General features: G+C 36.4%; 1 protein-coding gene and 1 long non-coding RNA gene across 10 annotated transcripts in view; both read right to left on the reverse strand.

The window, feature by feature from the left end:
- Positions 1-395: 395 nt before the first annotated feature.
- On the reverse strand, positions 396-25593 carry LOC118766508. The gene is made up of 2 exons (XR_005002444.1): positions 25557-25593; positions 396-1739 (listed from the first exon to the last, which is right to left on the reverse strand). It is a non-coding gene; the product is annotated as an uncharacterized LOC118766508 (long non-coding RNA).
- The window catches only part of LOC115220259 (zinc finger CCCH domain-containing protein 4), a 29923-nt gene continuing 6907 nt past the window's right edge, over positions 2901-25916 (reverse strand). For 8 of the 9 annotated variants that reach the window (XM_036509893.1, XM_029790357.2, XM_029790361.2 and 5 more), the window contains exons 2-15: positions 23478-23964; positions 19972-20132; positions 18893-19113; positions 18701-18767; positions 17596-17748; positions 15587-15695; positions 15252-15361; positions 14701-14743; positions 13810-13978; positions 12888-13180; positions 11425-11646; positions 8136-8230; positions 7132-7430; positions 2901-5157 (exon numbers count right to left, since the gene is read on the reverse strand). In XM_036509893.1, the coding sequence (XP_036365786.1) occupies positions 3651-5157; positions 7132-7430; positions 8136-8230; positions 11425-11646; positions 12888-13180; positions 13810-13978; positions 14701-14743; positions 15252-15361; positions 15587-15695; positions 17596-17748; positions 18701-18767; positions 18893-19113; positions 19972-20132; positions 23478-23934 (3906 nt within the window). In that variant the 5' untranslated portion in view covers positions 23935-23964 and the 3' untranslated portion in view covers positions 2901-3650. The remainder of the gene's footprint in view (positions 5158-7131; positions 7431-8135; positions 8231-11424; positions 11647-12887; positions 13181-13809; positions 13979-14700; positions 14744-15251; positions 15362-15586; positions 15696-17595; positions 17749-18700; positions 18768-18892; positions 19114-19971; positions 20133-23477; positions 23965-25916) is intronic. The other variant, XM_029790362.2, reaches the window with a different exon arrangement.

Raw genomic sequence — 25916 nt, forward strand, 5'->3', positions numbered from 1 at the left:
GTGGGAGGGGACTAATCGATTACATCGACCCCAGGGTTTCACTGGTACTTAATTCATAAACCCCAAAAAGATGAAAGAAGGCAAAGTCAATCTGAGCAGAATTTGAACTCAGAACTTAAAGATGGACAAAATGCCATCAAGCATTTTGCCTGGCATGCTGCTAACAATTCTGCCAAATTTTAGCACAAGTCCTGCAATTTCAGGGGAGGAGGTAACTCAATTAAATCAACCCCAGTGCTCAACTGGTATTTATGCCAGCTCAATAATAATAATTTCTAACACAGGCACAAAGCCACAAATATCAACCCCAGTATTTGACTGGCACCTTATCTTGTTGGCCTCAGGAGGATGAACATCACAGTTAATTTCGGTGGGATTTGAACTTGGAATTTTTGCAATGAATATGATGGATAGATGTCCCAAATGATTTGATCACTGGGTTACCAAAGGAAGTTTTCAACTTATGTTGCATCCAAAATAAGTCAGCTTTGTACAGTCCATTCTTCTTTGAGCTATCCTCATGATAGAATTTAAGCCTCACACTTAAAAGCTAACCAAACTCGGGCAAATTGTTGCATTCAGCTCCAGCTTAGGCCATTTGGAGTTAAATATATTTATCAAAGACACAGTACAAGTGACAAGTTAGAAACCATAGAATTTTCAATCACCAAACTGACATCATTGCTGACCCAGGCAGCTGGAGCAGCAGTAGATGAAATTTTTCAGTTTATTAAGCGGGAAGGATTGTATCTGGATATAAATTCACACCACAAAAGTTACTGCCCCTATACACAATAACTGCTAATAAACATTCAATACACTAATCATCATCATCATTTAATGTCCGCTTTCCATGCTAGCATGGTTTGGACGATTTGACTGAGGTCTGGCGAACCAGACTCCAATCTGATCTGGCAGAGTTTCTACAGCTCGATGCCCTTCCTAACGCCAACCACTCCAAGAAGACCACAATGCTGTTAATTATGTCTAAAAGCAGTAGACTTTTCACTAGCACAAGGTAATAAAAGGGTGGTTTTTCTAGCCATTATTAACATTCAGTATACAGGCCTGTACTGTGTGTATTTGCATAAAGAGTAAATCCAACGGACTTCCACACAGTTTCCACTTGTTTGATTTCATTCGCAAGACATGAGTCCATCCAAGCCTGACACTCATCCAAGATGTCACATACTGGTATTGAACCAGAGACTTCATGATTGTGAAACAAACTTCTTAACTATTCGGTCATGTTTATTATGTCCTCTACCTGTATTTCAAACAGGGGATTAGACTAAGGATACTGGTGTCAAGGAAATAATCAAACCTCTTAGAATTTGATACGTAGATAATCCAGTTGACCAAACTACTGGAATGCTGGTACACATGTCTGTGGAATACTCAATCACTTAAGATGCTAATTCAAATGATCAAATAACTGAGATATTCATTGTTGGAAATGATAGAGACTCAGTAACTGACTTTCAGTTGTATGCACAGGCTTGAGTACCTATGCGTATTTTATGCATCTAAGATGAAGCAGAGTTCAGAGAATCATAGATCGAAACCTGGGTTATGCTATAGCAATAGAGGCGTGTACACACATACACACAGTACCTTCCTAAGTTTATAAGGTACCTAACTATTTGAAACTTACTGAGAAAGCTCCAGCATCATTCTAAACAAATACAATCAACCCAAATCAATATCAATGCTATTATGGCCAATATATATATATGTTTCTCTCCTTGTTGTTTCTGTGTCCCTTTCTGTAGAAGAGCATAGGCTCGAAACGTAAAAGACTTTTTCTATTCCTGAGCGTTATACTAAAATATCTGTTTGTTTTGTACACCACCTGTCTTCGTCTTTTGTTTTTTTTGTAAACTCTCCCTATATATATATATATATATATATATACAAACAGATGATAAAGATAGACATGTATATAATACAGACATATATTACATATACATTCCTACGGGTGACTTAGATAAAGTACTTAAAAGTAACTCTGAGAGTAAATAATAATTTTTAATCCATAATCATTAATCCAACAAAATACATTCTGTTTGACCCATGGTTCATTGGGAAGTAAGGAGCAACATTTAGGAAGAGCTAATTTAATGAGATCTTCCTAAATTTTGTTCCTTAGTCCTCGATGAGCCATTGGCAAAACTATATTTTGTTGGCCTAATGATCCTCGATTAAATATTTCTATATTTTATATATATATATATATATAATATATATATATATATATATATAAATATATATATATATATATATATGATTTATATTTTGAGCAACAATCAATAACCCAAAATGATAAAATATTTATTTAGCAATTAGTTTTTTTTGTTTTGATTTAATGCTTTCCATAGACTCACCAATGGCTGCGACAGAGTTTGCAGTCAGTCAACATTACAAGTTGATGATTTCTGCTTCCATTTTTGAATGTTACAAAAATTACACAACTAAGTGCCAAACAAAACACTACAATAGATTATTATTATTATCATTATCATTATTATTATTATTATTATCATCATTATTATTATTATTATTATGTATTATTATTATGTATATTTCTACTACTACTGGCTTAATTGCAAGTTTGTTACTCCTAGATAACCTAATGTAACTGTATTTTGAACTTCATACCACAGCACACACTGGCAGAATCACCAACTACAGAACTTCTTTTAAGGATTTTAAACATCGCTGCATGTTATGATCTAATGTCTGACTCTTGAATATAAACTTATGTATCTTCACAAATATTGTTCACATAATCTTCTCTACAACAAAATATTTATCACATCTTGTTCAAATTCCTTAATTACAACCCTGAATGATTTTAAATAAGATGAGCAGATGGATCAAGACAAACAAAAGAGTTAATGTAATAATAATTTAAATATTCCTCACAGACTTCAGAAAATAAAAGATTCCCACAATATCTTAAAATTATTCTGGTTTCATGGAGGGGAGATGGGTATTTTCTTTATTTATTTGTGTTTTTTGTTAAATAAGCTTATTCAAACAGCCTTTGTAAAAGACAAGTTCTGTTAATATAGTGGAGACTTGGAAGCTGTACATGTCATCATTTAAATAGTAGAAATAACAAAGACTCACTAAATCAAATCAAGAAATATTTACATCAAAAATGTTAAATAAAAACTTCCAGTAGTCTATAACATGTTTTGGTAGAGATTTTTATCTCTGGTCACGATTTTAATAAAATCCATTCCTCATTTGATTCTCTTCAAATTACCCTTCAACATTATTAGTAGTTCATTTATTTGTTTCTGATGCAATGTCCAAGCATCAAACCCTGTATTGCGAAACAGGGAGGAAATGAAAGAGATAAACTACCAGCACCTGTGATCACTGTTGCTTTAGAAGTCTCAAACAAGACAGAACATTATTTCAAACAAGTATGTATATATATATATAGAGAGAGAGAGAGAGTGAGAGAGAAGGGGGGTAGCAAGACAGACAGACAGAAAGAGAGAGAAGAAGAAAGAAAGAGCAGTAAAGAAGTATACTAAGAGATCAAAAAGTGACTCGTCTTACTTTGGAAAAGTAAAATGAAGAAACATTTACAAAGGAAACCATGGAAACAGTAACATTACCATCATGAATATTTCTTATCAACAAAATGGAGATGCAGTGGGGTCGATAATTTTGAATAAATCTTTTAACTTGGGTTGATCTGGAGGAAGTACAGGAGGGTATTGTTGTAGTGGCCCACTCGGTTGCATTTGAGGGGGGAAATTTGAAGGGGGGTCAGATGTGGAAGGATGATTAGCAACATCTCTGGGATCAAGAGAACCATGTGTAGTGTCATTACCTCCACTAGAATGAGGCTTACCAGAAGGTAAAGCTGGAGGCCCAGAATCAGGTCCACCTGTCCACATTTTATTATTATTATTATTGCCACTCATTTGCCGATTGGCATTAGGAGGCCTGTTATAACTATTATATCCAGAATTTGGTTCAGGTTTGTCTGCTTCTGTACCTAATGGTGAACTATACTCCATGTTAACTTTACGCTGTCCAGTAACCTTTCGAATAGGCGGTAATGAGCTACCACTTTCACCAGCAGGTTTCCGTTTAAAGCGAGGGTCATTTCGATGATCTAATTTCGGCTGCGACACCTCTGCACCACTTGAGTCTGACTGTTCAGTTTTGCTTTGACTTTCCTTTGGATTGCTTGGTCGTACAGGATGAAGGGGAGCAGGTGTTTCTTGCGTACGAGGACCTCGTTTCTCGTTAGCAGAATCTACAGGTGGTCTTGGTACAGCTGGATTTGGCATTTGTGCCAGCATTGGGGGTAGGTTTTGTTCAGCAACAGGTGACTGCTGTTTGTTGGCTCTGGGATCATTCGATGCTCGTCCAGGAAATGGTTTGGATGACTCTTGTTTTAATCTTCGAGGATCAAGTGGCCGAGAAGGTCCAGCTGAACCTGGTTGTAGTCTCAGCAATCTTGGATCCAAAGGTTTTGTAGGTGGAAACTGGTCAGGTCCACCTCGGGAAATGCGTGGGTCTGCAGGTTTATTTGGTTCTGTATTGTCTTTATCTTCAACCTTTTTACTTACAATACGAGAATTAGGAGGCAGTATTCTTGTCCTGCGGGGATCTTGAGGCCTTTTGGATGTTGAAGATGCAGCTGCTGTTGAGGTAATAGGTGGTAGGTTTACAGGAGGTAATGTTGGCATCGGTAAGTCATCAACAGTAGTATCTTTACCAGGACGATTTGGATTAGGCACAACAAATGATTTGATTAAGTTTTTATCAGGATCACCTGGTAGAATTTTTTGCTTCAAGGACTCAGGAGGATTACTCAGATGTTTTTGTATCCGGGGATCATCTTTATATTTAGAATGAAATACATCGATGGTAGCTGAAAGTGGTATTTTGTAAGTGGAAACTTCATACAGTCGATAAACAATCTCACCAGGGGGAGTTGAAGGAACAACAACAAAGTCTTGAGGAACAGGAACTGAAGAAGGTGGGCTGGTTTCTGTTACTGCAGGTTTACTAGATATCAATCGTGGGTCAGTTTTCACAGGTGCTGCTGCAGTTGATGGTGATTTACTATCACTTGAAGAAGTTGTAGCTTTTGTTATCTGTAGGCGAGGGTCTCTTCTGGCCGAACTATAAAAATACCAACAAAATTATTAGCAAGTTTTTACCAATCGCAAACTGGAAATCATAAATTCATCTTGAAATAACAATGTGTAACAAATTTCGATTTTTTTATTTTTTGTCTTTGGTCAGTGTTATTCCCTGCTGACTTCTACCTAGAAATCAAAGGAAATTACTACTATTCCCTTCAAACTTTGCTTTTCTTATCTGGACATCAATGTTTTGAAACTGACCATTACATTACAGATTCAGCATTGAGTTGCTGAAGCAAAAATACTGTTACAGCAAATATTCTGCTCAATGCCACAGATTTGCTTGTCAATTGCTTGAGAATGTCCCTTAGTGGCTGACAATATGGGCATCTCTCAATCAAGAGCAGGAGTTGTTGGGGAGCATCATAGCCATGTGTTGAGAGCGATACCTTGGGGTTTGAATAAATGTAACAAAAGCAAAGTTTGAAGGAAATGTTAGCCATTTCTCATACTTTCCAGGGGTAAGCAATTAGGAAATAACAGTTGCTACCCAAGGACAAAATTCAGGTCACACAGTGTAATTTTTTATAAATAACATAAAACGCAAAAGAAGTAAAACTTTCTTATAAGAAGTGACGTCATAAAATAATGAGTCCTTTCATACTCTTGTAGTTTTAGTTGGGTTTAGAGAATTGTTTTGCCCCAGGAAACAATGAAATGTTCTCGGTTAGATATAATCTAATGACCTGAGAGAAAGGAGTTTGATATTTCATTCGGTCAGGCAAATGTTGCAGCAATTTAACTACTACAAGTGTTACAAGAAGCATTGTTGATATCGTTAATATTTAGAGGACAGAATCTCAATCTTTTATTTTTTAAATTTGCAGTCTTAATTGGCAATTAAACAAAAGTGACGACTGCACTTTGCATGGTAAGTTAAAAATTGCTGAAAACAATTTGCAATAGAAAGTTTAAAAACAAAAATACTGCTTTCTTTGTCTCATTAACTCCGTAAAGAGGAGTTGATAGGGGTGGCACATTTGAGGCATATATGTGTCCCAACCAGTGGATTTAGGACAACAGATTCAAACAGAAAAAGAAAGAGATGGAGAGGGAGAACTGTAAGACTCACTACACTGAACCAAGGTTTATTTTTATCAATTATGTGATCACTGACAGAGCAGCTAACTGGCTTCCGTGCCAGTGGCACTTAAAAGGCACCATTCGAGCGTAATCGTTACCAGCGTTGCCTTACTGGCACTCGAGCCCCGTGCTAGTAGGGTATTAAGAGCACCATCCGAGTGTGATTGTTGCCAGAGCGGCTATCTGGCCTCCGTGCCAGTGGCACGTAAAAGACGCCATTCGAGCATGATCGTTACCAGCATCGCCTTACTGGCACCTGTGCTGGTGGCATGAGTAAAGGATTTGAGCGAGGTCGTTGCCAGTACTGCCTAACTGGCACGTAAAAGCACCCACTACACTCTCAGAGTGGTTGGCGTTAGGTAGGGCATCCAGCTGTAGAAACTCTGCCAGATCAAGATTGGAGCCTGGTGCAGCCATCTGGTTCGTCAGACCTCAGTCAAATTGTCCAACTCATGCTAGCATGGAAAGCAGACGTTAAACGATGATGATGATGATGATTATTATTTTCCCAACATGAATAGTGACACTCTGTCAGTTACATTGACAAAGGTTCCAGTTGATCCGCAATTAACATACACACGGCTGAGCACTCCACAGTCACACGTGTCCCCTTAACGTAGTTCTCAGGGAGATTCAGCTTGACACAGAGAGTGACAAGGCTGGCCCCTTTGAATATACAGGTACAACTTATTTTCACCAGCTGAGTGGACTGGAGCAACAGGTGTGTCTTGCTCAAGGAGACAATGCATCACTGGGAATTGAACTCACAACCTTACAATCGTAAGCCAAATACCCTAACCACCAAGCCATCCATGCCCCTTCCCAACGTAAACAGCACAAAAGAAACAAGTAAGAAATAAGTAAATACCTTGTGTTTGAGGTAGATGAGGCTGCACTGCCAGCAGCTGACGCAGCAGATGTAGCAGTAGATGAACTAGGACAAGTACTAGTGCTAACACTACTACTATTATTATTACTACTACTACTATTACTGTTATTACTAGTAGTAACTATTGTACTAGTAGTAGAGACTGTTGTTTGTGATGATCCGCCTGCTCCTGCAGATGTGACCGCCGGCTGCCCCCGGATAGCATTAATCATTTGCATGATATTTAAAGTGGAGCTGTTGGAAATGTCAGGCTGGGGTTGAACTGGTGGTTCAGGAGGCTAAGAAGAGACAGAATAAAAAATTGCTTAAAAAGCCATGAAACATACAATATGGAAGATAGAGTTTAGCATGCATTTAGTTCTTCATCCAGACAAATAATATTTTCAACACAAACTATTTGGTGTCTTTGTTATACTGATTGCTTACACCAGTAAAAGTCTACAAGTTACAAAGAAACAACAGAGAATCACTGTGTGGTTAAAAAGCTTGCTCCAGAACCAAGTGGTTCCGTGTTCAATTTCAATATGTGGCACCTTGAGCAAGTGTTTGTTTTTTTTTTAACATAGACTCAAGGTGGCCAACACCAGAAGAATTTGGTGCACAGAATATGTGTAAAAGGCAGTCATGTGTACATGTGTTTGTGAAATAGTCATTGTATAAAAAAATAGGAAGGACAAAAGAAACTGGCAAAGGGTCAGAAACTGGGCTGGGGTATACTGGAGGAGAAGGAGGTGAAGTAGCTAAGAAAGGAGGGAGCTGTGAGTGTGTGTGTGTGTGTGTGTGTGTGTGTGTGTGCACATGTTTTTGTATTTGTCTTTCACCACTTGGTAACTGGTATCGGTTTGTTTATACCCCTATAACTTAGTAGTTCAATAAGACACCAATAGAATAAATACCAAGCTTAAAATATGCACAGAAGTCGATTTTTTTATTGACTATTGCAGTCTAATGAGGATGATGTTCTGTCAGCCTAATGTACATACCTGTTTATTAAGGTTTTTTAAGATTTCAGCTAACTTTGGGCCACCTTCTCCATCTTCATCTTCATCACTTGAATACCAGTCATCAATATCATCAACTAGAAAAGAAAACAATAAATTTCAAAATTTTTTCATTGAACAAAACAACTTAGATTATTTCATTACATCCATTTTTTTCATGCTGGCATGGGTCAGAGGAGAGTGTTTCAACACACGATCTCTCTACTTGTACTAGCTCTTTGCCAACTGTTTTGTTAGGCCCGTTACCATGAAATCAGAATTAACCACTTCTGACCACATCTTACTCTCATACATGCTACTTCTACTTGTATCCCCTGACATCTTTTCACCCACGTTTGCACAATCACTGTTCACTGTTTTCTCTCTTGCACAGTATAGCATAGAACTCTAATATCCAGTTTTTTCCTCTAGACATCTCAGGCAAGTGTCTCTACTGTAGCTTCAAGCCAACTGATGCTTTGAGAATGAAACTGGTAGAGAAATACTGTATGGAAGCTTATTCCTCTCTCTCTCTCTCTCTCTAGTTATAGGTGGAAAGTAATACATTTGTATTGCAATATATTTTTTCATAGAAAACCTTTTCACTGTTCTCGTTCTGTTAACAGCTAAGCATTTAGGCAAGTAATACTGGCATTGATGTTGGCAGATAAAATGTGTGTGTGTATTTTATATATACCATTATCATCGTTTAATGTCCGTTTTCCATGCTAGCATGGGTTGGACAGAGGATATATATATATGCACGTGCATGTGTGTGTTTGTGTGTGTGTGTGTGTGAATGTTTATACTTTGTATATATATATGGCAAAGGCTGCATATTAAGATGTTTCTTTCCTAACCATGTGATTTGGGGATCAGCATGGTGTCTTGGGCAAGTATCTATTTTTTTATAGTGTCAGGCTGACCAAAGGCCTTGTAGGTGGATTTGGTAGCATGTGTCTGTGTCTCCTTGTCTTGACACTGCCCAACAGTTGCAAACAAGTGTCATCAACATATGGTGTGTCCTTTGTTTCCAACCATCCTTGTAAAACATGTCTGGCCATGGGGGAATATTACTCTCCCTGGAAACAGAGATGACAGCTGGCAACAGGAAAGGCATCTAGCCATCAAAATACTACTTTGAGAAGTTGCCTTTGACTCAAGCATGTGATGATGATGATGATAATGATGCACATTTTACTGAACCACTCCGTAATCTTGATTACACTGGAAAATGAAAAACGGTCGTCTGCTTATTAGAAATATAGCCACAAAATAAAAATGACAAGGTTGAGAAGACGAGACAAATCGCACCTTATAAGGACATTCGCAGTAAAGGGAACTAACTTTTGATTTATTGGGATAAAGTTATCTTTCTTACAAGAATACGAAACGTGTACTGTTACATTATTTTATATATACGTACATTCACACACGTCTGTATGTTTGTGTGTGTATATATATTATATATATATATATACAAGATCGTTTGTTTAATTATCGATCTTATCAAGTGGCCAGCATGGAAATAAACACCTTCAAAGGTAATTATTATTAATATTATAATTTAGGGTATCTAAGAAATACCTCCATGCTGCAAATAGCAAAAACTTGACACTAAATCCACATTAAATGTTCATCTTGTCCTTTTGTCTTCTCTCCTGATGCTTTATGAACATTTAATGTAGTTTTAGTGTCAAGTTTTGGCTGCTATTTCCAGCGTGGAGCTTTCCCTTATATATATATATATATTCACTTGCAGAATGAGATATATACATATATTCACTGGCAGACTGAGAAAATTGTATAAAAATTTGTAGTTGCCATGAAGGGAAAAAATATACTCTGCTATTAGATATTCTACAGTATCAACTTATAATTGGAAGTTCAAATCCTGCTTAAACTTAAAAAATAAGATTCAGTAATATATTGCAGGAGAGTTCACCTATCCACCACCTGCTTTCAGTTCAGGTAATATATATATATGTATGGTATCTACTGCAGTAAAGTTTATTGTAACAGAACATCCACATTTAAGTGGGGATAAATATTACCTCTCAGTACTAAAATTGCTTCCATCACTAATATAGGTTGTCACTTAACAAGCTTTTAACAAGCTCACTGCAACAGCAGCACTTGTCCTGGCACTGTTGTTCTGTATATCACTGGCAGGGAGACGAGTCCTTGCCATCTCTAGCAGTCAAGCATCCATCATTGACAAAAACCAAAGGAGGTTGAAATCACATGACCTAACAGTCTCGGTGTTGGAGGTGGTGGTGGGGTTTCATCTCCCCGCCAGTGATATAAACAAGAGACCCTTTTTGCACCAAAAGCCAACATGAGAGTTTCTCTCCTCGTCTCTACTGCAGTAAAATTTGTTCAAACAGAACATCCATTTTAAGTGGGGATAAATGTAAATAATGATTTCTTACTTAGACACAAGATCAACAGATGAAAGGGAGAGGAGTACACTCCCATTTCAACCATAATTTATAACAAATATCAAATATATTAAAACCAACAAGGTCTCTATGTGGTCTCACGATCTCCTAAAAATAGCAGTCAAATCTCACTCAAACTATACCTTTGCTATTTTAAAAAGGGGGAAAAAAACTTTTGGATGTATTTTCTGGAATTCCTTTGAATATGTAGATCTACCTCATTCAAGCTGATCTGAGGCAAATCAATAACAGCATTGAAGTAGGATACACATGAAGAGCAATGTGGATTTTGAACCTGGAATCAAGAAACACGCAACTAAATACTGTGTTGAATTTTCAAGACATTTAAATGTCTCAGCACCTCCACCTAATAGAAACCATCATACCTATAATTCAGTTTTAAAAAATCAATATAAATAAAGACTAACCAGACTTCGTGCAAGTGTGGCTGTATGGTAAGAAGCTTGCTTACCAACCACGTGGTTCTGGGTTCAGTCCTACTGTGTGACAACTTGGGCAGCTGTCTTCTATTATAGCCTTGAGCTGACCAAAGCCTTGAGAGTGGACTTGGTAAACAGAAACTGAAAGAAGACTGTTGAAGATGTGTGTGTGTGTGTGTGTGTGTGTGTGTGTGTGTCCCCACTACTGCTTGACAACCGGTGTTGGTGGGTTTATGTCCCCATAACTATGCAGTTTGGCAAAAGAGACCAACAGAATAAGTATCAGGCTTAAAAAAAAAAGAATTAATTAAGTACTGAAGTCAATTCATTCAGCTAAAATCCTTCAAGGCAGTGCCCCAGCATGGCCACAGTCTGACTAAAACAAGTAAAAAAAAAAAAAAAAAGAATTACGTTTTGCATCATCTCTGACATCCGTATTCTCTGCAATTGTTGCTGCAAGCTGGTGTTGTTGTTGAATCCGCATAAACAACTCTTTTTGTTTGGGAGGTAAATGGGAGGGAATTTCAATAGGAACTTGTTTGCGTTCTTCTTTCTCTTCATCGGTGTTGTGCCGATCTTCTAACGCTCCATGACGATGATGAAATGGATGATGTAAAGGATGATGAAGGTTATCTAAAATAAGAAAAATACATAAATAAATATGATACAGAAAAACCACGGCAATGCAGCTGGGAATAGATTGAACAGAGATAACAACAAAAGACAACATTTTCCTTAAAACATTTAAATACATTCTGGTATTTTATCCTAAACTAACACTATGACCTGGCAACGCCGGGTCATAGTGCTAGTGCATCAGTATATACAGTATATACATCAGTATATATCAACAGTATATACAGCTGCGTGCATGCGCGCATACACACGAGTACTGTCCAAATCTCCGACCAATCACATACAGCTAGCTGGTATTCAATTGGCGTATCAAGTTTCGGGCATTTTGATTGGGTTTTGGATAGAAAATTCACAAAAAAGTCACTTCTATTGATTTTTTAATGGCTTTGCGGGGTGACTGGGGAAATGTAAAGATGTGCACGACCACTTTTGGATGGTTTTGAATGACCATAGAAAGTGTGAGCCCTCTAACTGAAAAATTGTGGATTTGTATAAAGGACACGCACACAGACATTTTGCCATTTATATATAGAGAGATATTGTCGTAGGCAAAAAGAGCATTTTAAAACTAATGTTAAGGTAATACAGTACTGTTATTAAAACAAGTGAGCAATTTCTAGCTTAATATTGGAAACTCGAAAAAAAGAACAAGATAAATTTTATAACACAATTATAAAGCTATTACAAAAACCAATTAATATTTAACTGATGGATTTAGCTGAAAAAAATCAGCAGCAGCTAACTTTATTAACAATATTTATACTAAACAGTGAAATAATAACCTTATTCTTTTTCTATCCAAATAAGATGATTTATTTTTCAACAGCTTTTATTAGTGAATTCTTATTTTAGGTGATTTACAAACTATCATACAATCTGAAGCTTAACTTCCGGATTTTCAATAAGTATTGACAAAATGTTTCCAAAATATTAACAGTTACTTGAACCTAATACTGACATATCTGAAAATGGTCAATCTGCAGACAAGAAAAGAATTAAGCGACAAAATACAGCAATCGTTAAATCTACATTAAATGTTCATTTACTTTCCTCTGTTAATTAAAAAACAATACTTTTAACAATATATTTATTTGCACAGTTACAAATATCAGCTTGCATTCAACATAGTTTAATATTTCTGGATACATTCAAAAGAACAGCAAAGCAAATTGACCCCATCGCAATGATAACAAGAAACAAAAGGAAAAAGGGGAATATTTATGGGAAACAAGTTATACCTAATGGTTGAGGAAGATTCTTGTCATCCGGATAATTTGAACCAATCATAGCAGACTGTTGGGGATGTGGTGGACTGCAGCCAAGGTGTGGAGGTGTCTGCTGCTGCTGCTGCTGGGGAGGACAATCCCCTGGTGTTTGGCGAGAACCAATAAAAGAGGAATGCCCAGGAGATCCAATTGGAGGACGAATTGACACAGAGCCTAATCCTCCAATACCTGCACCAGATGGAGGCAATGAACAAGAAGAATTCCCAGACGGGGACAGAGACAAAGCATCTTTGTAAAAACCAGGCCTGAAACACATGTAAAAGAACAAAAACAATTGTTTCAATAATGAACTACAGAAGAACTCTCCCATAAAACATACAAAAACTCCCATAAAGCACAAACCAGCTTCTAATTTAACCCTTTAACATTCAAAATCACTCTGTCAAATGTTATGTTTATTCATTCACAATGTTTTCAATTTATCTTTTAGCTTCAAGATATCAATGATGTGATTGTTTATTTTAAGAATAACATTGTAGGGTAGATGTGAGAGACCTGATCTGGTCAGTTAGAATATCAAATGGTTACAGTACAAATGTCATTTTATGAGGTTTGTTTTGTTTTGTGGACAGATTTACAGATATTTCTTCAGTATTTAAAAATAAAGAATAAACTTGATGTCACAAAAATCAAGAAAAGTAGATTATGGAACTCGTTACCAGCAGGACCCAATTATATTTCAGACATATCTGAAATTTTAGTTTTTCAAAATGAAGACTACATAAAACATAACATCATTCTCATATGTGAATTATGTTAGAAAAAAAAATAGTTGTATAACCAAAGTGAAAATATTTTTTAAATCAAAACATTTAAAACTAGATTATAAATGCAAGCATATTATCTGAATTTATAGTTTCAACTCGTGTCTTACCTGCCAGGTGGTTGTACGGTAGAACCTTGTGGCTTTTTAGGACTCTGACCAGGTGGGTAGACTTTGATATCAAACAAAGAAGGTATCTTCTTGCTTCCTCCATTTGATCCAGGTGCTTGGTTGCCTCCTTTATCTCTCATATGTTCTAAACTTTCGTGTGTAAGGGAATCTAAACAAAGATATTTTTTTAAAGATGTCTTAAAATGTGCGATGAATGTTAGTAAAGAGATGAATTTTTCTTAATACCATAAATTTTTTCACAGCCAACATTTAATGTAAGTAATTCACAGTATTGAAATATTCTAGTTTCTATGTTTCTGAATCCCAATAATTATAGTTTTGAAGCCACTCTTGGATAAAATATAACGAATAAAAATAGCAGAATTCTAATATTTTCAAATGCAGTAGAACATTTTAACATACACTTATCAACAATGGGACAACACTACTACTACTACACATAAAGAGATTCTAGATCTAAAAAAAGGCCACTCAACTGATTGGTTTGAAGTCGATTGCCAATAAATTCCACCCACTCTTCACTCAGCCATACTACTACAGTGGCATCTGCTCCTCAGAGCTGGTAGATTTCATACTACCTCCACTCAAGCCCTCCTGAGCAATACTGTGTATATCCCCATACCCTTCAAGTCCATATATAAACCCCTTTCCTAGTCGTTGTCCACAACATAAACCTTCTGAAATTCCTTCCTTGCTCACATTTTCCATGGGCCATTAACTCACAGTTGTTCAATTACATCAGTCTCACTGGTCTCAGAGGACCCAGCAAAAATCATGAACCCAGCCCATTTCTCCAAGACCAAAAAAAAAATCATTTAAAAAGAACCTCACCAGCAATAATTAAAAGAGAAAAATAAACAAATGAATTACCATCAGAATCATCTGATCTTTCGTCGTCTCGATTATCAAGGGCCTAGAAGAAGGGAAAAAGAAACATATTTATCATCATGAGAATTGTGTTATAATTGTTGAATTCTAAAGGGAAATTTTAATAATGAAATATTGCAAGTTATGAGGCATATTTAGTTAACCTTTTCATTATCAAAACAACAGAAACAGTCTCTTTTACCAAAGCACTTGAAAATGCTTTTAAACAAACAAGCATGTCTATTTTTTGCAATGATTTGAGAAGCGGTGATGAGTACCAATTCTGTAAAGAATGATATTTTATAAGCAATCTAATACTGGGGCATACATACACACATACAACAGTCTTCATTCAGTTTCCATCTGTAAAATGCCATTGTTACAGTAGAAGGCACTTGTCCAAGGTACCAAGCAGTGGGACGGAACCCAGAACCATGTGGTTGGGAAGCAAGCTTCTTAACCACACAGTACCTGTACCTTAAGTTATGAAAGCATTAAGAAAAATTAATATTGTATTTAATGAGATATCAAAAAAAAAAAAAAAAAAAGCTAACCTTTTGCAGAAGTATTTTTGTTTCTTCGTTCAGTGGCTCATGTGAGAATTTACAGTTTTCTCCTTGGTAACATTGAGCGCCAGTGTGGAAATATTTACAAGGGTACTCGCCTGCAAAAAAATAAAATCAGTAAATATTTAAAAAATTGAAGAATACTTTAACTTCACTTTTAAATTTCAAAATACTCTTAGTGAAATTTTATTTAACACAATGATGCATGAAAATTACGTTTCTATTCTTTTAATTTTTTTCTAATTTTGAAAGATGTCACAGAGTAATAAAAAACATTAAAAAAATTACTACAAAATTTTGATTAATTTAAAATTTCGACTAACCATGCATAAATAGACAGCCCTCTTTTGTACAAATGGAGTTTAAATAGAATTTGCATATTTCGGATTTCTTTGGTGGTATGAAGTCATGACTGTAAGGACAATCTTCAGCCTAATAAATGAGAAGGGAAATAGACAAAAGGTTATTGTAAGATAAAACAAAAAGAGAAAGAATTTTTACCTGACAATGCAAGAAAGAAGTTTTTCTCATCTAATAATAAACATTTAGCTTTTTTTTTAATTTTAGTTTTCAATAAAGGTTCCACCACAATCTAAATTGTGATAGTTGGCTAAAAGGAACTACGAAACACATCACATGCAAATATGTAAAATGCAAACACACACATACACACACACCTGTATATCTATCTTTTACTCCCATGCAAACCTATACACAATAGGAACTTAAAACACTCAAAGCCACTACAAATGATGCTTCATCCATAGTGACCAATTCACTATAAAATTATAAAAACTGAATCTCTAACAGACTTCCTCAACAGAACAAAATACTTCAGCCCTAAATACTCTCCGCATTAGAATGCAGATCTTGTATCCGAGATGGTGTTAGTGCTACTCACAAATATCTTACACATCATCATCATTTTTTAATGTCCATTCTCCATGCTGGCATGGGTTGGATGGTTTGACAGAAGTTGGCCTGCTCAAGGGCTGCCCAGACTCCATTTGTCTGTTTAGCATGATTCCTATGGCTGGATGCCCTTCCTAAAGCCAACCCTTTACAGAGTGTACGTGGCACTAGCATGGATGCTTTTAAGTGGCACTGGCACACCTGAACCCACAAGACTAGGATCTCTTGACTGAGAGAGAGAGATGTAAAGAAGATGCCTGCATGCATGGACAACCATGATTTTACTTAGCTTGGAATGTCAGAAGTTTTGGTTCCTTGTCGTTCCCCCTGTGAGGCCAACATCTGAAGATCCTTTCTCACCACTTTAGCCCACCCCTTCCACATGCCCCTCCACTACAAAGTTTCCCTCAAGCATCAATTCAGACACACTGTTTCTTCTCTTCCATCTTCACTATTTATTCTACTCAACTCAGTGGGAAAAGCCTTACCACTCTGACCCAGCCCCCTCATAATCCCTACTATGTCTCACATTTCAAACCCCACAATAAAAACTTTGCTCAGCCCTTCCTCCCTCACAAGCATATCACACCAACCATATATTCTCCACAGACATTACTCTCCAGAGATTCTGGTGGGAAATCATCCAGATTGATCTTCCTTGGCAAATTTAGAAAACCTTACAAAAATCATGGGGTATTGCTCCTCTGCCATGAACTAAATAACAAGAGATAAAGAAAAACATTTAATTTACATGTTCATTATATCTTGTTTCCTCTCTAATTAATAAAAAAATTACATCAATGAAAGATTACATCGAATGAATGTTCAATGGTGGAATTCTGGTTTAACTTTGTAAACTTTATATTTTTTGGAATTTCCAGAAATTTTTTGCAAATTTGTGTTCTGCATACAGGAATTCATACGATTATTAAAAAAAATTTTTTGTATGTGATTTAAGAGAGTTTTAACTGTTGTTTCTAAGACATCTCATGACCACCTGAAACCTTCATCGTTTCTTTGTCACTCGGACGGGTATTGATGTTTTTCAATATTTTTTCCCCATAAACACATTTAATGGAATGATGATGCCACCAAAGGGGGTCCATTGTCGAGATAAACACAAAAAGTTCCAACTGCCCATACCTTAAACTCTGATTAAAAAACAAATTTGAAGAAGAGTGGAACTTTTAGGACTTATGGGGGTAAGGGGGGGTTAGATTTTTTTTTTTTTGCATAATCATATAAATTCCTGTATGTAGAACACAAATTTGCAAGAATTTTCTTTAAATTCCCCCCCCCCCAAAAAAAAGCTGAGGGGTTAAATAGAGTGCTTAAACCAGGAATTCTCCCTATTCAATTAAAATAATTACAAAAGTCTCATGCAAATAAAATTTGCAATAGCAAGTAAAAAAATACATTCTACCTTGGAACATTTTCCTTCCATGAAGAACTTGCATACTGAATGTGGCCTTGGAATATCCAACAAAGGTTTCTTCTTTGATGAGTGATGATGATGATGTGACTTCTTACGACTAGACCGGCTCTTCTTACGTTCTCGAAGCTTAAGGATCTCCTAAAATAGGAGATATTTATTCAATGAAACTTAAAAAGAACAAAGAATCTGGCAAATGATGACAGCTTGAAAAATTGCCTCAACAGCCGAATAAGTCTTTCAGCTAAACGCACGGGGCCTGAAGTTTAGAGTGAGAGGGGGGCGAGGGGGGCTAGTCAGTTACATCAACCCTCAATGGTCAACTGGGAGACTTATTTTCACCAACTCCAAAAGGATGACAGGTAAAGTTGACTTTGGTGGAATTTGAACTTAGAAAGGTAACAATGGATGAAATTCCACTATTTCGTCCAGCATGCTAACAATTCTGCCAACTCACTACCATCAGCAGTTTCATAATAATAATAATAATGGTTTTGAATTTTGGCACAAGGCCAACCATTTGGCGGGGTGCGGCTAAGTCAATTACATTTACCCCAGTGCTCAACTGGAACTTATTTGATCGACCTTGAAAGGACGAGAGGCAAAAATCAACTTTGGCAGAATTTGAACTCAGAACATAAAGATGGACGAAATGCCACTAAGCATCTTGCCTGGCATGTTAGTGATTCAGCAGCAGTTTATTATTATTATTATTAATAATAATAATAATAATAATAATAATAATAATAATAATAATAATAATAATAATAATAATAATATAATAATAATAATCCTTTCTACTATAGACACAAGGCCTGAAATTTTGGGGAGGGAGATAGCCGACTGCATCGACCCCAGTACCTGACTGGTACTTAATTCATCAACCCCAAAAGGATGAAAGGCAAAGTCGACCTTAGCAGAATTTGAACTCAGAACGTAAAGACAGACAAAATGCCACTAGGCACGTCGCCTGGCAGGCTAATGATTCTGCCAGCTTACCACCTTAAGGCTTTAATAGTAATAATAATAAAATTGATCATCAAACTGTCACACAAATCAAGACAAGATATAAAATAATTTATAGTAGACTTACATCTTTATCAGCAACAGCCATATCAATAAACCCATCTCCAACCATACTCAACAAACTCGGTGGGTAGCTGTAAACATAAAAATATATATAAATACGTGTGGAAGTGTGTATGTAAGAAATGAAATGGAAATTTCATAAGAGAACCAATCTTCTTAACAGATGTGACAAAGAAAAACTAAAACATAAACCTACTTGTCTTCTTCGTCCTCTGACGGACTGTCATATAAACCAGGAGGACTTTCATAGGGACTATCATAGGGTCCACCAGGGCTTCTATATGGGCTTGATGACTGCTTATCTGAAGGGCTATCGTAAGGACCAGGAAGAGTGCGGCCCTTACTCGACAGGTTCCAATTAAATCCATCATCTACTTTATCATGATCAACATATTCTAGCCGTCTTCTTTTTTTCTTCTGCAAAATACATTAATATATACATATAACTAGATTGCTGCCCATCATTATGTTTCTGGTAAAAATATTTGCTAATCAAGCACATACCCTCATAAATTGTTTGACGTGGAAGTCTTTCGCTAAAGTCTGTGTTGCATTGTCTACATGTTGAAAAACACAGAAACACACACAAACAACCCAAAAAATAACTATATATGATATTATATATATTTTTTTTCTTCTCTAGTATCAGCTCAGAGCGCTGCGGCCATGCTGATGCACCGCTGTTATATATATATATATATATGTATATATATATATATATATATATATATATATATATATACACACACACACACTAGCTGTTGGACCCAGCGTTGCTCATGTTTCTGTGTTGAAGTTAAGCCCACCTCTGACCTTGTATTGAATAAGCATTTCCTTAGAGACTATTCTATCAATTTAGTTGAAATTTTTCACATGAAAAAATACAAAAGCTGCAGGAAAAATAACATCATTATGCTAAACAATGATGATGATGACATACATACATCACACATACATATATACATATATGTGTGTATATATACACACACACGCACACACACAAATTCCATCTACCAAATTCACTCACAAGGCATTGGTCAGCTTAGGCTGCAGTAGAAAACACTGGCCCAAAGTGTCATGCAGTGAGACTGAACCCAAAACCACATGATTACAAAGAAAGCTACTTAACCACAGTTATTTTGCAGATTTACAAAAGTTTACCTACATGATAACAAAAAAAGTCCGAAACAATATTACACTAAACATATATATATTTGTAACCATGTTGTACACAGACATACAAATATTGTACTCAGTTCTATAAAATGTACTCACAGCCTCGTTTTTCTTCCGCCGTTTTTCTCGGCGTTCTCGCTTCCTCTTCCGACGTTCACGTCTTGATAAACTTTCAGATTTCTCGTTCCCAGTTGTTTCAACTTCATTGTCACTGGCATCAGATCGCATTTCACACTCTTCAGCACTACTTGCAGATTTTTCTGAAAATAAGCAAAGGCAGTTTAGATTTTTACCAAGATTTCATTATGCATAAAACAATGATAAGACACAAGGTAATTTAAAGGAAAGATGTCAAAAGCCTAGCATCTCACAGAGAAAACTTCAACTCACTGTCATGAATTTGTCAAATTATGTAGATTTGTATACTCTCTCTCTCTTTTACTTGTTTCAGTCATTTGACTGCGGCCATGCTGGAGCACCGCCTTTAGTCGAGCAACTCGACCCCGGGACTTATTCTTTTTGTAAGCCCAGTACTTATTCTATCGGTCTCTTTTCACCGAACCGCTAAGTGACGGGGACGTAAACACACCAGCATCGGTTGTCAAGCAATGCTAGGGGAACAAACACAGACACACACACATACATATATATATATATACGACAGGCTTCTTTCAGTTTCCGTCTACCAAATCCACTCACAAGGCATTGGTCGGCCCGGGGCTGTAGCAGAAGACACTTGCCCAAGATGCCACGCAGTGGGACTGAACCCGGAACCATGTGGTTGGTTAGCAAGCTACTTACCACACAGCCACTCCTGCGCCTGTATAAATTTATCCCCATAAAAAAAGCAAACAGATAAACTGCATTCATTTATTTAAGCCACTGTAGCTTGCAGCAGATGTGGGCAGGTTCACTGTTTGAAATATATATATATATATGTATGTATATATATATATATATATATATATATATGTGTGTGTGTGTGTATATGTATGTATATATATATATATATATATACATATATATATATACACACACACACACACACACACATATATATATATACACACACACACACATATATATATATATATATATGCTCACCCTCAATCTTCATGAAATATCCATGTTCCATCATGCCGGCATAGGTCGGATGGTTTGACAGGATCTGACAGACCTACTTTGGCATGATTTCTACAGCCGGATGCCTTTCTTAACGTCAACCTCTTCACAGCTTTTCTTTTTTTGTCTCAGTGGCACTGGGGAGGTCTGCACACACACACATAAACATAACAGAGCTGCTTTTTCTCTTGATGTGTGCACAGATAATGAATGACAGTGGAATGTGGCAAGAAGACAAAGCATCTCTGACAGTAATTTCATCTTGCCAACTTCTTTTCACTGCACAATCAAAGATTACAAATATACCATGTTGTATTTTAAATTCTCCAATTCAACTGTGCCCCACACGTAATAATCAAGGGGGTTACAGTGTGGCGAGTTAGGTGGCCAGATGTTAGGGGTGATGTGGTTGCAGAAATTGTCTGACAGCCATGACTGGGTTCTCCTGCTTCTGTGGCATGGTGCAGAGTCCTGTTGCCATCCTCTAGACCCAGAGCAGCACTACCTCCTCCAGGCACTTGATGTAGACCTCCGTGTTGAGTCTGAGGTCGTGTGGGAAGATGAAAGGATGCATAATGTCATTATCACTAGTGATCACTCCAAACACCATAATGTTGACTGGATGTTTAATTTTTATCACTCTCGCTACATGTTTTGGGGACATGACAAGCCAACAGATGTTCTGTTGGCATGCATATGTTTGCTGTGCTTGAGAAGACATGTCAAGCTAATTTGTAGCCAGTGCTGGTGACATGCAAAAGGCACCAAGTACCCAGTCACTAGGAAGAGCATCCAAGCTTAGAAACTAGGGCCAAAACAGACTGGAACAACCCAGTGTTGTTCTCATCATCTGATCCTGGCAGAAATTTTTCTCATCTGAGAAAAACCTAAACATATTCGGTTGGAGGAGATGCTTGAATTTGTTCAAAAGCTTCGTAGAGTGGTCTTTCCTCTTGTCCTTGATGGGGTGGGATAAAAATTGGCCCTTTCTCATCATGGACTAGGAATACGGAATGTCTTCATACACTACCTGCCTGATAAGAAACTCAGACACTGCCATGTCCCTGGCAATAGACCAGATTGACTTGAAGGGATCACTGTCAATTATGGCCTGGATCTCACAAGCAAATTCAGTTTTTTCTCATCAGAACAATCAGAGTGAATTTTCCGAGCTGCCATCCCTTCGTAATCACCATTAGACTCATTCAACTCTTTCTGAACCCTCTGCACTATCCTCAGATTGATTACTCAAGCACTCAGAAATGTTCATATTGGAGCTTCCAAGCAGTACAGCATGTCGTTTCCAAATTTCTGGCAGAGTGAATTGCGTCATGGTGCTGGTTTTTTCACAGATGATGCCCAACTGACCCTACTATAATGTGTAGTCGACAATATCAAAAACAAACAATGCACTTTCGCGAAAGTAAAAAATATAAAATGACAAAAATTCATACATCGCACCCTGTATATACACACATACACACACACACATGCATGTGTGTGTGTATCATCAATTTAACATCCACTTCCCCATGCTCACACAGGTCAGAATTTATTGAGGTGGATTTTCTACAGCCAGATGCCCTTCCTATTACCAACCCTCACCTATTTCCAAGTAAGGTAATATTTCCCTATGACCAAATAAGTTTTCATGGAACAATGGAAACGAAGGTCACAATTTGCATGATGGTAACATTCATTTTCAATAATCACACAAGGAAACACATATAAATCTTTTATCTTTTATCCCTTACTTGTTTCAGTCATTAGACTGCGGTCATGCTGGGGCACCGCTTTGAAGAATTTTTAACCGAATGTATCAAACCCAGTACTTAAGCTTTTAAAGCTTGGAACTTATTCCACCAGTTTCTTTTGTGGAACTGCTAAGTTACAGGGACATAAACACAGCAGTACCAGTTGTCAAGCAGTATAGAGGGAGAAACACAGACATTACACAAATAAACACACACATATATATATATATATATGATAGGCTTCTTTCAGTGTTATATTTCTTTACTGCCCACAAGGGGCTACACACAGACGAGACAAACAAACAGATTAAGTCGATTATGTCGACCCCAATGCGTAACTGGTATTTATTTAATCAACCCCGAAAGGATGAAAAGCAAAGTCAACCTCGGTGAAATTTGAACTCAGAACGTAACGGCAGACGAAATACCGTTAAGCATTTCGCTAACGTTTCTGTCAGCTCCTCGCCACCTTAAAGTTTCTTTCAGTTTCAGTCTACCAAATCCACTTGACAACTGGTGTTAGTGTGTTTATATCCCCAAAACATAGCAGTTTGGCAAAAGAGAACAACAGAATAAGAACCAGGCTTTAAAAAATAAGTACTGGGGTCGATACATTTGACTAAAATTTCTTAAGGGTGGTGCCTCAACATGGCCACAGTTTAATGACTGAAACAGGTAAAAGAACTTGTACCTATTCCACAAAACAGAATTTTCGTAACAGAAACTCACCACTGAAATCATCATCTCTTCGTTGCCTTCGACGCCGAAAATCATTCTCTCCATCACTGGCAATCTCTCCGTCTTCAAGAATTTCACCATCTTCAGGCTCCTCTTCTTTGTACTTTCGCTTTCCAGATCTCCTTCGAGTTTCTTTTTGTCGATGGCGACTACTGTCACCTCTACTGCTCTTTGACTGACCATTATTTAAAATGGATTTGGAATTCTGTAAAACTCCTTTAGCATCATTCTCGGTCGATTCAGGAATCAGTGGTCCATTTCCAGAATCTTGATCGCTTTCGGATGATTGCTTCTTGAAGCCATCTTCAGCAAAGGTCGTCAACATTTTAGCTGAAGGAAGTGGATTCAACGACTGCTCCGAAGCACTATCATCATCGTTTAGTTGAATAGACAGCTTCCCGCCATCACCATGGCAGTCCTGCTCCTCATCTGTCATGAAATCATCCATTGCATGACATAGCAAATTCCAATATTAACACTGCCAAAAATACAAAAAAAAAATAAAAGATTCAACCATTATAACCAATATACGAAAATGAGATTTTTTTTTTTTTCTAGAATGGCATATCTCAAAGCACATACATGAAGAACATGCAAATATTGAGAAGAAAAACTCTTTTGGATTGAAAAATGTCGACGTTTTCTTATGCAAAAAGGTTTTTCTACCCAATTTAGTCACATCATATTGTTTACAGGTCTGTGTATGTGCTTCAAGGTACAACATTCCAAAATAGAATTATTTCACGTTCTCTCAAAAATTTATAAGAAAAATTTTATTGAAATGAGAATTTAAATATTTCAAACCAAATTTTTAGTATTAAACGATGAACATGAATGAGAATCATGGAAGTAGCTCTTATAGAAAGAGGTTTTATATCTTTTGATTTAAACTCAGTCTAAATAATGTTTGTTTGTTTGTTTGTTTTATAAATATATTACAAGGGGAAAAAATTAAAACTATTAGTTCTATAGAAAGAAATGTAACATTTTGTAAAAGTTTTCTATTCAGTTTTGCCAATTTACAAAACTCGAAACTGCTACGAAGAAGAGTTATTTCCCTTGTACTGTTGTTGGGGACGAAGTCAAAGCCAAGTCTTTGTCTGGAAGAGCAGAGAAAAAAAACGACTAAAATAACCATATGGCGATATTAGTTTTTCTCACACACACACACCTATGTCTGTATACAGATATAGGTGTGTGTATGGCTGTGTATATTACGCACCATATATATATATATACACACACACACACCTAGCTAATATGAGCCATTTATGATATGTGTACAGAGAGGAAACAGGCAAAGATAGAACGAATTATATCGGAACATAGAATCTAAAACAATCAAAACACCGGCTACTATCTAACAGAAGAAAGAAAAAACTTGTAAACATTATACAGGCTTTTATTTATTTATTATTATTGATAAGTCTAGTAAATAAAATATATATATAATCAAAATAATTCGTTCAGTTTGTAAAATACATTAACAGCTATCCTAGTCCGAGCGGACACATGAACGAACACTGCTCACTCGCATAGTTGTTACGAAATGGTTCTGTAAGGACCCGGAAGGATTGTTGTATAAAGCCTTCGTCCCACCCACAACCGTTTTCCTAAACTACATACTTTGTCCATCCCCGCACGTCCTATAAACATTTTAGTAATGCGTTGTATGCATGCATACAAGAATGGATTGATGTGTAATTGCCTTAATTATTATAAATAATTAAACTTCAGAAACTATGCTTATTGAATTAGAATTACGAAATAAATCAAGTATTTGAACTGTAAATTCCAAGCAAATATTTTCTTTGGTGCCTGTATTTTCTTATGTGTGTGTATATGTATATATATATATATATATATATATATATATATATATATATATATATATATCCGAACTAACTTTCACTAACCAATTATAGAGTATTAAGTAAATTATATTAATTAAATAAATTTAGAAAAATGATATATTTTGTTTTCGGTATAAAAAAGAAATGATATTTTTTATTTCAAATGGAAAAGGTAGACTTAAATGTGTTGTTGAGAAACAATGTATAACACACACACATATATATATATATATATATATATATATATATAAACACAACGACGTCTATGCTATTATTATTGGAATGAAAGACGAAATTAATGCTATTTTTTAAAAGGTGTTTGGCTGCGTTCCCGAGTTCAAAAGTGAACCCTTCCAACAAACACACAAGTCCCCATATGAGGAGGAGAAAACACATCGCCATGGAGAAGACGCTAATAACTTCCTGCGCAAATCTCCTGCAAAGTATCCCTGATTGTTATAATCAGTTAGTAAGTTTACTAGTTAGCTTAAACTTGGAAGAAAAAAACAATAACAATAAATTAAGCAAATATAACCTCTTTAAAACTAAAAAAAAATATATATTTTTTTCATTTTTA

Source organism: Octopus sinensis, linkage group LG16 (genome assembly GCF_006345805.1).
Source record: "Octopus sinensis linkage group LG16, ASM634580v1, whole genome shotgun sequence".
In the NCBI taxonomy this organism is placed as follows: Eukaryota; Metazoa; Mollusca; class Cephalopoda; order Octopoda; family Octopodidae; genus Octopus; species Octopus sinensis.